Source organism: Rattus norvegicus, chromosome 1, assembly GCF_021556685.1.
Source record: "Rattus norvegicus strain SHRSP/BbbUtx chromosome 1, alternate assembly SHRSP_T2T, whole genome shotgun sequence".
Taxonomy (NCBI): domain Eukaryota; kingdom Metazoa; phylum Chordata; class Mammalia; order Rodentia; family Muridae; genus Rattus; species Rattus norvegicus.
Genome location: NC_141534.1, coordinates 76672886 through 76685202, shown reverse-complemented (window position 1 = coordinate 76685202; position 12317 = coordinate 76672886). Strand labels below are relative to the sequence as shown.

The following is a 12317-nucleotide window of genomic DNA, read 5'->3' as shown; positions in this document are numbered from 1 at the left end:
CCCATGGTTCCACCCTAGCCCGTGCATTGGTTCTGGGCCAATTGCCACACCCCCCTAAACCTTTGTTAGAGATGATTGGCTGAGAAGCTTTCCATCTCAGCCAATCCTAAGCATTTGTAACCTGACCGGTCGCTGCAGGAAGAGGCTGGCGAAGATCTGCCTTGCCTGTCTATCCCTTTATGCAGACACAACCAAGCCCTTCAAGCCGTCATGGACCTGGCCCCTCCCCAAACCTCGTCCACGCCACCAGAACGGGGTTTCAAAACGCTTAATGGACTTGGCTATTGTTTATTAACATGGTTCAATTGAGAGTGTGGCATTCGGTGGCAGAAGGCGTGGGGTTTGATTCCAGAGATGAGAGGGCCCCACTGCTTGGTATATGAAGTCAATGAAGTTTATGATGGGTGTGAGGGGCTGAAGGTCCAGCCAGACTAATCAGGAAACTCCATTCCTTGAGCTCAGAGCTACAGCTCGCTGGGCTAGGAAGACTTTATTTTGTACTTCCTGTGGGCAAAAAAAGAGTGAAAGTGAAGCACACCTCCTCACCAGTGTTCCCCTTTCATCTTCTCATAGAGAGAGCCCTGCCTGGGGAAATCAGCCTAGCTCACCGTCTCTATCTGGCGTTTGAGCTCAGAGATGAGGCGTCCATAACAGTTAGCCAGGGCTACTGTATACATCATCAGGATGCTAAAGAAAACAGGAATGAAAATCACTCTAGAAATCATCTTCATCATATGGCTCCTTAGAAACCAGGATCAGGAGGCTGGAGAGATGGCTCGTAACCCGCACATTAGATGCACTTCCAAAGGTCCCAGGTTCAACGCCCAGCACCCAACAGCCACATGGCAGCTTACGATTGTAACTCAAGTTCGTTACTTCACACAGACATATGTGTCCAAATACCAACACACATAAAACTAAATGAATAAGTAAATTAAAGAAATCACTATCAGGATTCCCAAATCCCTTAAAACCCTTCTTGAGACTCTGAATGCCACCCTTTATCCTCTCATCTCAGACCCAAGAGTACAGACCCTTTGGATGGGTCTGGGGATTTTGCTTAAACCAGAGGTTCAGGTTCCATACCACCTCCCCCTTCATCAAATCCATAAATCCATACCCTAGCCCTTCTTCCTCAGACCCAGGAGTCCAAACCCAGATGTCTTTTCTTAGATCCTATGCATTCGTACTGCAACTCTCCTGCTCTTGATCTAGGCATCCAGGCCAGCCCAACTTCTCCTCTGTTGTACATAGGCATCCAGTCCTCTCTAACACTCAGGTGCCCCGCACCCTACTCCTTTCTCTTTCAAACACTAAATCGCACACATTCAAACTCTGACCGCTCACCTAGAGACGATCAGAAGGGGTACAGTAAAAGCCTGGGTTCCCAGAAAGTAGAGAAAATTCTGGGCAGTCTGAGGGAGGCTCTCAATGGACTCAGGGATCTGGGCCCAAATGGACAACTTCCCTTGGAATGGGCCACACAGCTTAGAAGGTGGGATCCTGTAGGAGGAGACACATTGGATTCAATCAATTAGGGCCACAGTGAATACCGTGGGTGAACGCAAAGAGAAACAGACGTCTCTCATACTTACAGGAAGATACTGTAAAGCACAGGGACAGCAGAGATTGCCAGACCCACAAGGAGTACCAGGGGGAAAAAGAAATTTGCTGTGGATGCTCGGAAGGTTCGGGAAGCCGGTGAGTAGATGGAGAAGAGTGTGATCTGGTGGGGAGAGGTGAGGAGATGGAGATTTGAGACCAAGAATCAATCCTTTGCTTTTCCTTATTTCCTATCTTGGAGCTTTGGCCCCCTTTGGGGGCAGGGCCCAGATCTCTGAGCCACCTTTCGCTTAGTCTTAGGAAGTCAAACTATCCCATGTTCTTCTTCCTCTGAACCCAGGGCTCTGACTTCCAGCTCTCTCCTCCCTCTCTCCCTCCAGGCTGGTATCCATCCTCATTTCCCTAGCCCAGGAGCAACACCTGTCAGCTCAGACCCTAGAATACTCCTCAGACTCACCTTCTTCAGCCAAAAAAGTATGAGGAACTTGGCGGTGTTGATCAAAGGTAGTAAAGGGCAGAAAAAGCTTCCTACCCAGACCACGGTCTGAGCATAGATGAGTCCCAGCACTTCATCGGGCACCTGGAACTCCAGAGTTCCCGACAGACGACCCAATGCCCCAGGACAGAGGCCACAGAGTATCCTGAAGGGCAGGGTGGGACAGTCATAGACCCGCCTTTTGGTTTTCTTAACCCTGCCACCCAGCCCATTCTTTTGAAAAGGCTTTTGAGGAGCTGAGCTTTTAGGTCTGTGAGGTTATTTTCAGGACAAGCCTGATCTTATATTTAGCTGAAACACTAAGGTAGTAGGTGTTGGCTGGGTGGTGGTGGTGGGGTAAACCTTTAATCCCAGCACTCAGGAAGCAGAGGCAGGTTGGATCTCTGAGTTCAAAGCCAGCCTGATCTACAGAGTAAGTAGTTCCAGACCACCCAAAACTTCACAGAAAAATCCTGTCTTGGAAAAAAACAAAGATAGTAGGAGTTGAGTTAGGGAGAAGTAACCAAAAAATAGGGGGTAGGGATTAGGTAAGAACAAACAAAGTAAAAACTGGGTTTAAAAAGTGGATAGGGGACTGGATATGATGACTTATACTGGTAATCAGAGCCCTAGGGAGGCTAGATCACCACCAGTTCCAGGCCAGCATAAACTACAGTCAGCCAGTGTCTAGAGAGATAAAGGGGATAGTTCAGTGGTTAAGAGCCTCACTGAGCCAGACAGAGTGGCTCCTTTATTTCCAGGACTTGGGAGACAGAGGCAGGTGCATCTCTGTGATTTCAAGGCCAGAGTGAGTTCCAGGACAGCCAGGGCTGTGTAGAGACCCTGCAGAGAGAGAGAGAGAGAGAGAGAGAGAGAGAGAGAAGAAGAAGAAGAAGAAGAAGAAGAAGGAGGAGGAGGAGGAGGAGGAGGAGGAGGAGGAGGAGGAGGAAGAAGAAGAAGAAGTAGTAGTAGTAGTAATGGAGGAGGAGGAGGAAGAGGAGGAGGAAGAGGAAGAAGAGGAGGAGGAAGAGGAGGAGGAGGAGGAGGAGGTGGAGGAGGAAGAGGAGGAGGAGGAGGAGGAGGAGGGATACTATTTCTCCAGAGGACCAGAATTTAACGCCCAACACCCACATCAGGTGGCTCACAATTAATTGTAACTTCCACTCTAAGGAATGACATCCTTTTCTTGTTTCAATGGGTACCTGTACTCATACGCACATACCTATCCCCTAACACACATAATAAATAAATAAATAAAACAAATCACATGAGAGAGGGGTGGGGGGGGAGAGAGAGAGAGAGAGAGAGAGAGAGAGAGGTGGGGGGGGGAGAAATTGGCAGAGATGGTTCAACAGTTAAGAGCATTTGCTGGACAATCATGAAAACCAAAGTTGAAAATCCCAGAATTCAGACATCCTGGCACACCTGTAACCCCAGTACCAAGAGGACAAGAGATAAGATTGCAGGGGGTGGGGGTGGGGGTTTTTGGCTGTGAGTCCCAGGTTCAGGGAGAGAGACCCTGTCTCAAAGGAATAGGCAGAGAGTGATAGAGGAAGACATTCAAAGCCCTCTTCTGACACCCACCCCCACACAAGCACACAATATATGTTCATACAAACAAACACACAGGCACACCAATAAATAAGAGAAACAAAATTATAAAGACAGTTGGGGTATCTACCTCAGTGACAAACTGCCTTGCTTATGCAGAAATCTCAGTTAAAAAGAAAAGAAAACAGGTGGAGCAAAATATAAGAGCGGTTGGGGTGGGGCCTGCTCTAATAGGGGCAGGGCTACCAGGAAGGGTAGGACACTTACTTCCTAGGAAACTGGATCAACAGCGTGACCAACAGGCCCATCAGCAGATCAAAGAGCACAAGTTTGTACATCTCCTGGCCCAGTCGAGTCTCCCAGCACTAAGAAGTAAGAAATTGGTAAACCAGACTCTCCTGAGTCTCCAGAACCCCAGTCATGAATTTTGTGACTATTCATTATGCTTCACTATTTATGAGCATTCATGCCATGTTCGGCTTCTTTCCAAACCAAGAAACCATCCACCCAGTTCAATATTCCCTATCCTACTTCTAGGCCCAAGAATAGCACCTGTGCACCATCAGCATTCTCACCGGAATTTCTTTGTAATTGTAGCCACAAGCCTTGCATTCTTCTGCCTCCATGTTTCCTCCACACGTGATCTGATTCCACAGAGAGAACAGAAGAAACACCAGGGAGGCCAGACGCAAAAACACAGTCCTGCAAGATGAAGGGACTCACACTGATGTAATGTCTCCTTCTGGATACACACTCATCATCTCCCTCCCTTTAAGTTATTTCTACCTCCCCCCCTGAAGGGACACGCGCGCGCGCGCGTGCGCGCGCACACACACACACACACACACACACACACACACACACACACACACACACACACACACACACACATCCCGTCCCATGAGTCCAGAACCTAAGCAGGATCAAGACGATCTGACGGCTGTGAGTGTAGCCCTCTAGTGAGGCAATGAACGCGAACGCAGGAGGCAGCACAAAGTTGAACACGGAAATGAAGATAGATGGAAGATAATTCACCAGAAGCTTGAGTAGTGGGGTCTGTTGGACAACTGGTGTCTCCTGAAAGAAAGGGAGTATGGAACACAGAGATAAGCAAGCCGAAAGTCTGTCCATAGCCTCTTAAAAGACCCTAAATCCCAGTAATTCTAGACCCCAGCTCCCACAGGGCTTCTTAACCTGTGGAAATGTGAGTTCTAGGACCCCAGGACCTCCTCCTCCAAGACCCATTGCACCTGCAGTGTCACGGTGTACTCTGTGGCCCAGTAGATGCCATAGAAGGCAGCCCCCAGGAGCGCGAGGACTAGCAAGTTGAGCAGCGCCCTCATCGACCACACCTTGACTCGTTGGCCCAGCGTCTGCTCCGTAGCACGGCGCCGGACTGCTGCTTCCTCTAGGTCCACCTAAAGCCAAGAGGGACTGCTGCGGCGGATCCATCCCTTCAGGCCTGACGTTTCTTCAGATTAAACCAATATAGCCCTCTTCTTGTTCCATAATCTCCAGGACTGTCCGTTGGACTATTTAGTTCTTGGGCCACTGTTCCTCCAAAGTCTGGACTTGTATCCCAAGTCTGCCACTCCTTAGTTCAACCCAGAACTCAAACCTCACCCTGCCTTCTGTCCAAGGCCTATCCTTCTTTGGCCTAACACAGAACCCCAGGATTCTCCTCCTCTGAGACTCCCAGCCAGTTCATCTTTTTGAAGTCACGCTCCATTTTCACTTGGAACCAATCTTAGGTTCCTTCCCTTTCCTAAGTGAATTCCAGGTCCTAGTTCCCCACCCCCACCCACGCCCCCTCAGTCCCCTCCCTCCACCGCAGGCATTCCTAGCCTGGCTTCTGCTTAGCTCTGTCTCCTAGCAATGCCTTGCTCCTCGTCTTAGTTGGGTCTTGTCTAGTCCTCAATTAGTGATAGCCCCGCCTTCCTGTGCACACCTGCAGTTCATACAAAATGATGCGCTGGCGCAGCCGCACGTGCATGTCCCCGCAGAGGCCAAAATTCCAAGCTGAGAACACTCGATGACTGTAGCTGGTCAGAACATCTGACTCGGCCAACAGTGTCTCTTTCAACCCGGACACCGAACTGAAAGATCACGGGAGAAGTGTCAGTGGGGGCACCTTACTTAGGGAACACAGACTCAAAATCCTGTGACTAGGTGCCACCTGCTGAAGTCAGATATTTACACAAAGTCTTTGCAACCAAAGGCTAAGAGATCTGGGAAGCAGACAGCGCATAGGGATGGAAGAACTTAGGGGACACTGCCAGATCTCCAGAGGAAAGAGGGAGATACCTAGAAAGAAGAGATAAGAGAAGAAAGAATGAAAAATACATTCTAGAGAAGAGGTGAGCTGGCCGGCCTGACAGCATGCACTTGTAATCCCAGCACAAAAGAAACTGATTTAGGAGGATTTCTGCTGAGTTCTAGGCTGAGAGGTGTACAGGGTAACACAGTGGCTGTCTTGAACTGCCCATTCAGACAAGAGACGGGGTGAAGACCTAGAGGGCCTGATTGAGTAGGAGGAAAGGATGAGAACAAAAAGAAGAGAAAAACAGAACTACACAGAGGGACCATGTCTACTTTCAATAACCTCTCCTTGCTCCCCTGGACAACTGGGGAGTGTTCCCACATGAACTCTGCATCTTTAGAGATTCTCTTCTCAGTATTTGAACCCCAGGCAATATCCTTTCCATGAAAATCAGAAGGAATTTCTATATTAAAAAAAAACTCTCCTAGAACTTCTCCCAGGTCCCAATATTTAAGTATCTTCCTGAAATAACCAGGCAGCAAGGTATGTGTGTGTTTAGTGTATGTATGAGCATATACATGTACTTGGGAATATGAGTGTGCATGCATGAATACAGGAATGTATTTGAGCATGTGTATGTATGTTTAGTGAATGCATGAGTGTAAGGGTGAACTTGGGAATATGTGCATTTGTGCATGTGGCGTATGCATAAATACATAGTGATATTGTGTGTGTGTGTGTGTGTGTGTGTGTGTGTTTGGAAGTCAGAGATGTATACTAGGTGTCTCCCTCTATCATTCTCCATTTTGTCTTTCAAATGGACTCATTCACTCAACTTGGAACTCTCCATTTAGGATAGACTGGCAGGCTAGTGAGCCCCTGGATCCTCTTTGTCTCTGTTGCCCTCCTCAGCTGCCAGTGCTGGGGCTACAGATATGTACTACTGTCATACCTAGCTCTTCTTTTTTTTTTTTTTTTTTTAAAAGATTTATTCATTTATTATATATAAGTACACTGCAGCTGTCTTCAGATACACCAGAAGAGGGCATCAGATCTCTTTACAGATGGTTGTGAGCCACCATGTGGTTGCTGGGAATTGAACTCAGGACCTCTGGAAGAGTAGTCGGGTGCTCTTAACCACTGAGCCATCTCTCCAGCCCCATACCTAGCTCTTCTGTGGGCTTCCTGGAACTCATTCCGTAGACCAGGCTGCCTCGTATCAGAGATCCACCTGCCTCTCCAGTGCTGGGATTAAAGGTCTGTGTCACCACTGCCTAGCTGCTTTATTTTTTGAGACAAAGTCTCACTATGAGGATAAAGCTGGCCTCAAAATCCTGATCCTAATGCCTGCCTTCACCTACCTAGTAGAGGACTGGGCTCCCAGATCCTTTTATTCATGTTTTATACTTGTTCATAATCTATATTTGTTCATTATTAAATAGTCTGCCTTATAGCTTGTTCTCCTTCAGGATTGCAAGCTGGGAAAATGCCTGGCAAGGAGACAAGTTTTTAAATAGCTTTTCGCAATTTGGGAGCATGGCCCCACCCAGTTTTACATCCATAGCCCTCACCTCTAACCCCCTTTAAAATACTTGGTCTTCCTCCTTGGGGATCTCCCAGCCGTAACTGAATGCCAATTCAAATACCTATCTCAATGTTAGGGATTTAGCTCCGTGGCAGAGGTCTTGCCAAGTAAGCTCGAAAGCCCTGGGTTCCATCCCCATCTGTGAGGGCATGAGGGAGACAATCTATCTCTGGTGCTCACCCTTTGCAGAGTCCACATACCCAAATGAGTACCTGCTCAACACTTCCTTTGTACATCTAAAAGTTACCTCAGAGCCTGGGTGTGGGAGCAGTTCTATGGTAGAGCAATTGTCTAGCATACATGAGGACCCCAGATTCCATCCACAGCAAAACACCCCCCCCCCCCACACACACAATCCTTCACTCTCTCTTCTCTCTTTTTCTTTCTCATACACACACACTCATAATCTCTCTTCTCTCTCAATCTCTCTCTCTCTCTCTCTCTCTCTCTCTCTCTCTCATACACACACACACACACACACACACACACACAATCTCTCTCTCATACACACAATCTGTCTCCTTTCTCTCTCTCTCTCTCTCTCTCTCTCTCTCTCTCTCTCTCTCATACACACACACACACAATCTCTCTCTCCTCTCTCTCTCATACACACAATCTGTCTCCTTTCTCTCTCTCTCTTTCTCTCTCTCTCTCTCTCTCTCTCTCTCTCTCTCTCTCACACACACACACAATCTCTCTTTTCTGTCTCTCTCTCACACACACACTCACAAACTTTCTTCTCTCTCACACATAATCTCTCCCTCCCTCCCTCCCTCCCCCTCCCCCCCACAGGCACACTGGTATATGTCTGTAATCTTCAGGAGGTTGAGGCAGGAGGATTGGTGAGTTCAAGGCCAGTCAAGCCTGCAGATTTGAGGTCAGCCTAAACTACAGCATGCTACTTTATCAAACACAAACAACAACCTGCGTCCACAGGGAGTGACTCTTCTAGCTTCTACCTCCCTCACATGCTGATTGGGAATTCCTGGGTGCTCTCCCTCACAATATACTCAGACCCTCCATTTACATAAAGGGCAAAAACAGGACACAAGGTTTCATAGTCCAGGTTAGTCTCAAACTCACTATGCAGCCAAGGATAATCTAGAGTTCTTGTCTCTCCTGCCTCCACCTCCCAAGTGCTAGGGCTTTAGACAGGAGCCATGCCAGTAGGCTTAGAATTCTAATATTTTTTCTCTTTTTACGTTTATTTATGTTGTGTGCTTGTGTGTTTATGCCATGGGCGTGGTGGTCAGAAGACAACCTGTGGAGGAGCTGGCTTGCTTTTTTTTTTTTTTTTCCCCCGGAGCTGGGGACCGAACCCAGGGCCTCGTGCTTGCTAGGCAAGCGCTCTACCACTGAGCTAAATCCCCAACCCAGGAGCTGATTTCCTTTCCTTACTATGGGGGTTCTGGGAAAGGAACTCAGCCGCTCAGGCTTGGCAGGAAATGTCCCCATCCAATGCAAAATTTTGCCAGCCTAGTGTTTTACTTCTTGATATCACTGGATATTTTGAGATGGAGTCTGGAGTAACCTTCCTGCCTCAACTTCCCAAGCACTAGGACTGCAAATACACACCTTCTAAACAGGCTTGAACTGCCTCACCTTAGGTTACCACTAGATAATCTAGGGGCAGGGGACTTCCTGTTTTGTCCTTCCTTCCTTCCTTTTCTTTCTGAGATAGGGTTTCTCTATGTAGACCATCACTGAACTCAGAGATCCACCTGCCTCTGCTCCCCAAGTGCCAAGATTAAAGGCATGGGCCAATGTACTCAGCCAGATAAGGATCTTTCTGTGTAGCTCAGGATAGGTTTCAATTTATTCTGTAGCCTAGGCTGACCTTGAGCTCAAAATCATCATCCTGCCTCTGCCTCCTAAGTAAAGAGACTGCAAGCTTGGGCCTCCACACCTGGCTCTAAATAGATTTCGATGGTGAAGAAATGACTCCTGGGGGAGGGGCCCTGTATTACCTCCAGTTTCCCTTTCCTATCAGAATCAAGATGTGGGCTTCACTAACCGGTGTAGGATGAACAGCAAGTAGATGAGGCCGATGGCAAAGACGGAGCACAGATAGGTGATGGCCAGGTTCGATCGGGGTGGGTAGAACCCATAGAACAGAGGGGACCACTCTAGGTAACCCTGGGGAGGAAGAGGCAGAGCAGAGGTCATGGCGGGGCTAGGTGAAGGTAAAGATCAGGGAGTTAGGCGATCTGTACAATGTGTCATTCAGGACACCAGGCTTCAAAAGTAAGGAGGTTCCTCTGGGGGCCATGGCACCTACCTCTCCAGAGAGCAAGTTGAAGAGCTGGGTGGGGAAGGTGACCAGGCCTTGAGTGTGGGGAATATAGGAACCACAAGGTGAGGAGATGTTAGGGCCAGGTGGACCTGGAGGAGCCCCTTCCAACCAGGTGGGGATCAGCTTCATGCAGACTTCAATTACAGATGCCCCCAGGTTGAGAAAGAGCAGGAAGCGCAGCAGAGAGAAGTAGGACTCAGTGCCTGCTCCAAACTGGCCTGCAGAGGGCAGCAGAGGGGCCTTAGGTCCCTCACTAGTGCAGTACTGACCCAGAGTCCTGGCCCTGGCCCTCCTCCCTCAGACCCTAGACTCCAGTCCTCTTCTCTCAGATTCAGAGGGGTTCAAGCACTAGTCGTCATCCTTCAGACCAGGGGTACAGGACCCAGCCCTTCTCCCTAAGGCCCAGGGGTAATCTCAACCCCACTCTCTGTCAGACCCAGGAAATCACACTTTAGCCTCAGACCCCAGGAGTCCAGGCCCCGGGCCTCTTCCTTTAAAGGCCACACACCCCCAATTTTCTTCAGTGTCCATGCCCAGGGCTGTATAGTTTGAAAGCCTTCTTTCATTTTCCCCTTGGTTCTGGAAAGCTGTTGGGTCCAGTAGGCAGCCCTAGATTCAGAGCCAGAAGCCACCTGCTCTCTAGCCTGGCTCTTCCTGGAAAGAAAGCAGAGTCAGAGTCAGAAAACAACTGGATATAATGAGGATAGACATTATGGTACACTATATCCATAAAGTGGAATACTCTTTAGCAGTTAAAAAGGAACCAAATCTAATTTACGCATAAGAAGCCAGACACAAAATAACAATAGGGCCATGTATAGCAGTATATGTTTGTAATCCCAACAGTGAGGTTGAGGCAGGGAAAATGAAAGTCCAAGGACAGGCTGGTAGATTAGTGACATGCCTTAGAAAGAAAATGAAGGAGTCCAATGTGGTGCACCATGCATGATTGTAGTCCCCTCAACTGGGAGAATATGGTAGAAGGATCAGTACAAATTAGAGGTCAACTTGGGATAAATAGTGCTTACAGGGCAGACTGGGTTACAGAGTGTGACCCTCACTCTGTTTTTGTAGCAACAAAATGAAACAAAATGGCTGGCAAGTAAGGCATTTGTGACCAACTCAAACCTGGAGTTTGATCCCTGAGACTTAGATGGGAGAGAGAGAGAGAGAGAGAGAGAGAGAGAGAGAGAGAGAGAGAGAGAGAGAGAGAAAACTGATTCCTTTAACTTGTCCCCTGCGTGTCACAGAAAGCTGTGCCACATATATGCATGCTCTTACGGACACACACACACACACACACACACACACACACAGAGGTATACACTGAAATGTAGAAAAGAAAAAACAAAACAAAACACCAAGAAGGAGGTTTGGAAGAAGGGGAAGGAACAAAAATTAAAAATGATTAACTCTTCCTGAGTCTCTGAATACAAGGTTCAGAGCAGGCCAGGCCAACCCTACCAGGCTGGTGGTAAGGCAGTAAAGAGGATAACCTACTGAAATCAGGAAAGGAGTTACCTGATAGGAGGGTGTGTCAGAAAAGAGCTGCTCACCTGTGTGCCCGCCTTGCTTGCATAGGCCAGGGAAGTTCCCGGGAAGGCTGAGATTCCATTTGGGCAGTCTCTGCAAAGGCCTGAAGGCTTCTTCCTTCATCATCATTTTCATCCAGTGTCCCCCAAGGGAGCACACCAGGGCCACGGTATCGAAGCGTAGCAGCACTCGGGAGGTCATTCAGCACAGACGCCAATGATGGGCCTAGGCATGAAAACAGAGAATTGGAAGACAGAGAGTCCAGGCTACAATCCTTTCCTCTTAGACCCAGAGTCCAGGCCTTAGCCCACCTTCCCTCAGATCCAAGGGTACAGGCCTCAGGCCACCTCCCTCAGACCTAGTCCTCCTCCCTCAGACCCTGGAGCCAGGTCTCAAGCCACCTCCCTCAGACCCAGGAGTCGACTCAGTTTCTCTTCCCTTAGATTCAGGGCTATAGTTCATTTCTCCTTCAAACTGGGGTTCAAGCCCCAGGCTTTCCTCCTACAGTGTTTAGGTATGAACTCCCATATATCTTCCACCCTAATGTAAACCGAAACTTCAACAACTTCCTGTTCCCTTATTGATGGGCTTGGAATCCTGGTCCCTCACATCTGATGTTAGGAACCCAATCCCTGACTCTTTCTTCCAAGACTGTAACCAGGTCTCTGTACTGTTCTTCTTCGGGAGACCTGAGTTTCCTTCTCAGGAAACCCAGGAAGTGAAATTTCGCTTCTGTTCCCAGGTTCAGGAACTCAGCTTTCTCTTTTCTTTATAAATGGCTTTGCCTTTCCAGGATTCTCTCCTACCTGTTCTGGCTTTCCGGGAACTAGACCAGGCCGGGAATTGGGCCCAGGCTTCCCTGGGACTTTCTTCCATGTTTGTGGATGGACTGTACTTTCTGCACCCGTTGTTTCCGTCTCTAGAGGCCCCCAGGGCGGGGACTGCCATAGGTAAGGGAGGGGCCTGCTGCAGATCTGCACCTGGCCACTAGGTGACCGGTGTGACTATGGTACACTTCCTTCAAGGTCTCCTGGGAAGTGAAGTCCTTACAGCCTCC

General features: G+C 48.6%; 1 protein-coding gene across 1 annotated transcript; it reads right to left on the bottom strand.

Moving 5' to 3' along the window:
- Positions 1-268: 268 nt before the first annotated feature.
- Positions 269-12181, bottom strand: Tmc4 (transmembrane channel-like 4). Its single transcript, NM_001034104.2, has 15 exons — positions 12067-12181; positions 11284-11485; positions 10236-10381; positions 9713-9945; positions 9449-9570; positions 5538-5685; positions 4840-5007; positions 4503-4666; positions 4165-4291; positions 3857-3954; positions 2021-2204; positions 1596-1726; positions 1348-1503; positions 609-687; positions 269-504 (listed from the first exon to the last, which is right to left on the bottom strand). Exons 1-15 carry the CDS (start codon positions 12134-12136, stop codon positions 436-438), a joined length of 2097 nt encoding a protein of 698 aa, NP_001029276.2. The 5' UTR covers positions 12137-12181; the 3' UTR covers positions 269-435.
- Positions 12182-12317: the final 136 nt, after the last annotated feature.

Coding starts and splice junctions, on each gene's coding strand:
- Tmc4 (NM_001034104.2), bottom strand. CDS start 12,136: ATGGAAGAAAGTCCCAGGGAAGCCTGGGCCCAATTCCCGGCCTGGTCT. Junction 9,946..10,235: donor GACACTGAAGAAAATTGGGG/GTGTGTGGCCTT, acceptor TGCCCTCTGCAG/GCCAGTTTGGAGCAGGCACT. Junction 1,504..1,595: donor GTGCTTTACAGTATCTTCCT/GTAAGTATGAGA, acceptor CTCCTCCTACAG/GATCCCACCTTCTAAGCTGT.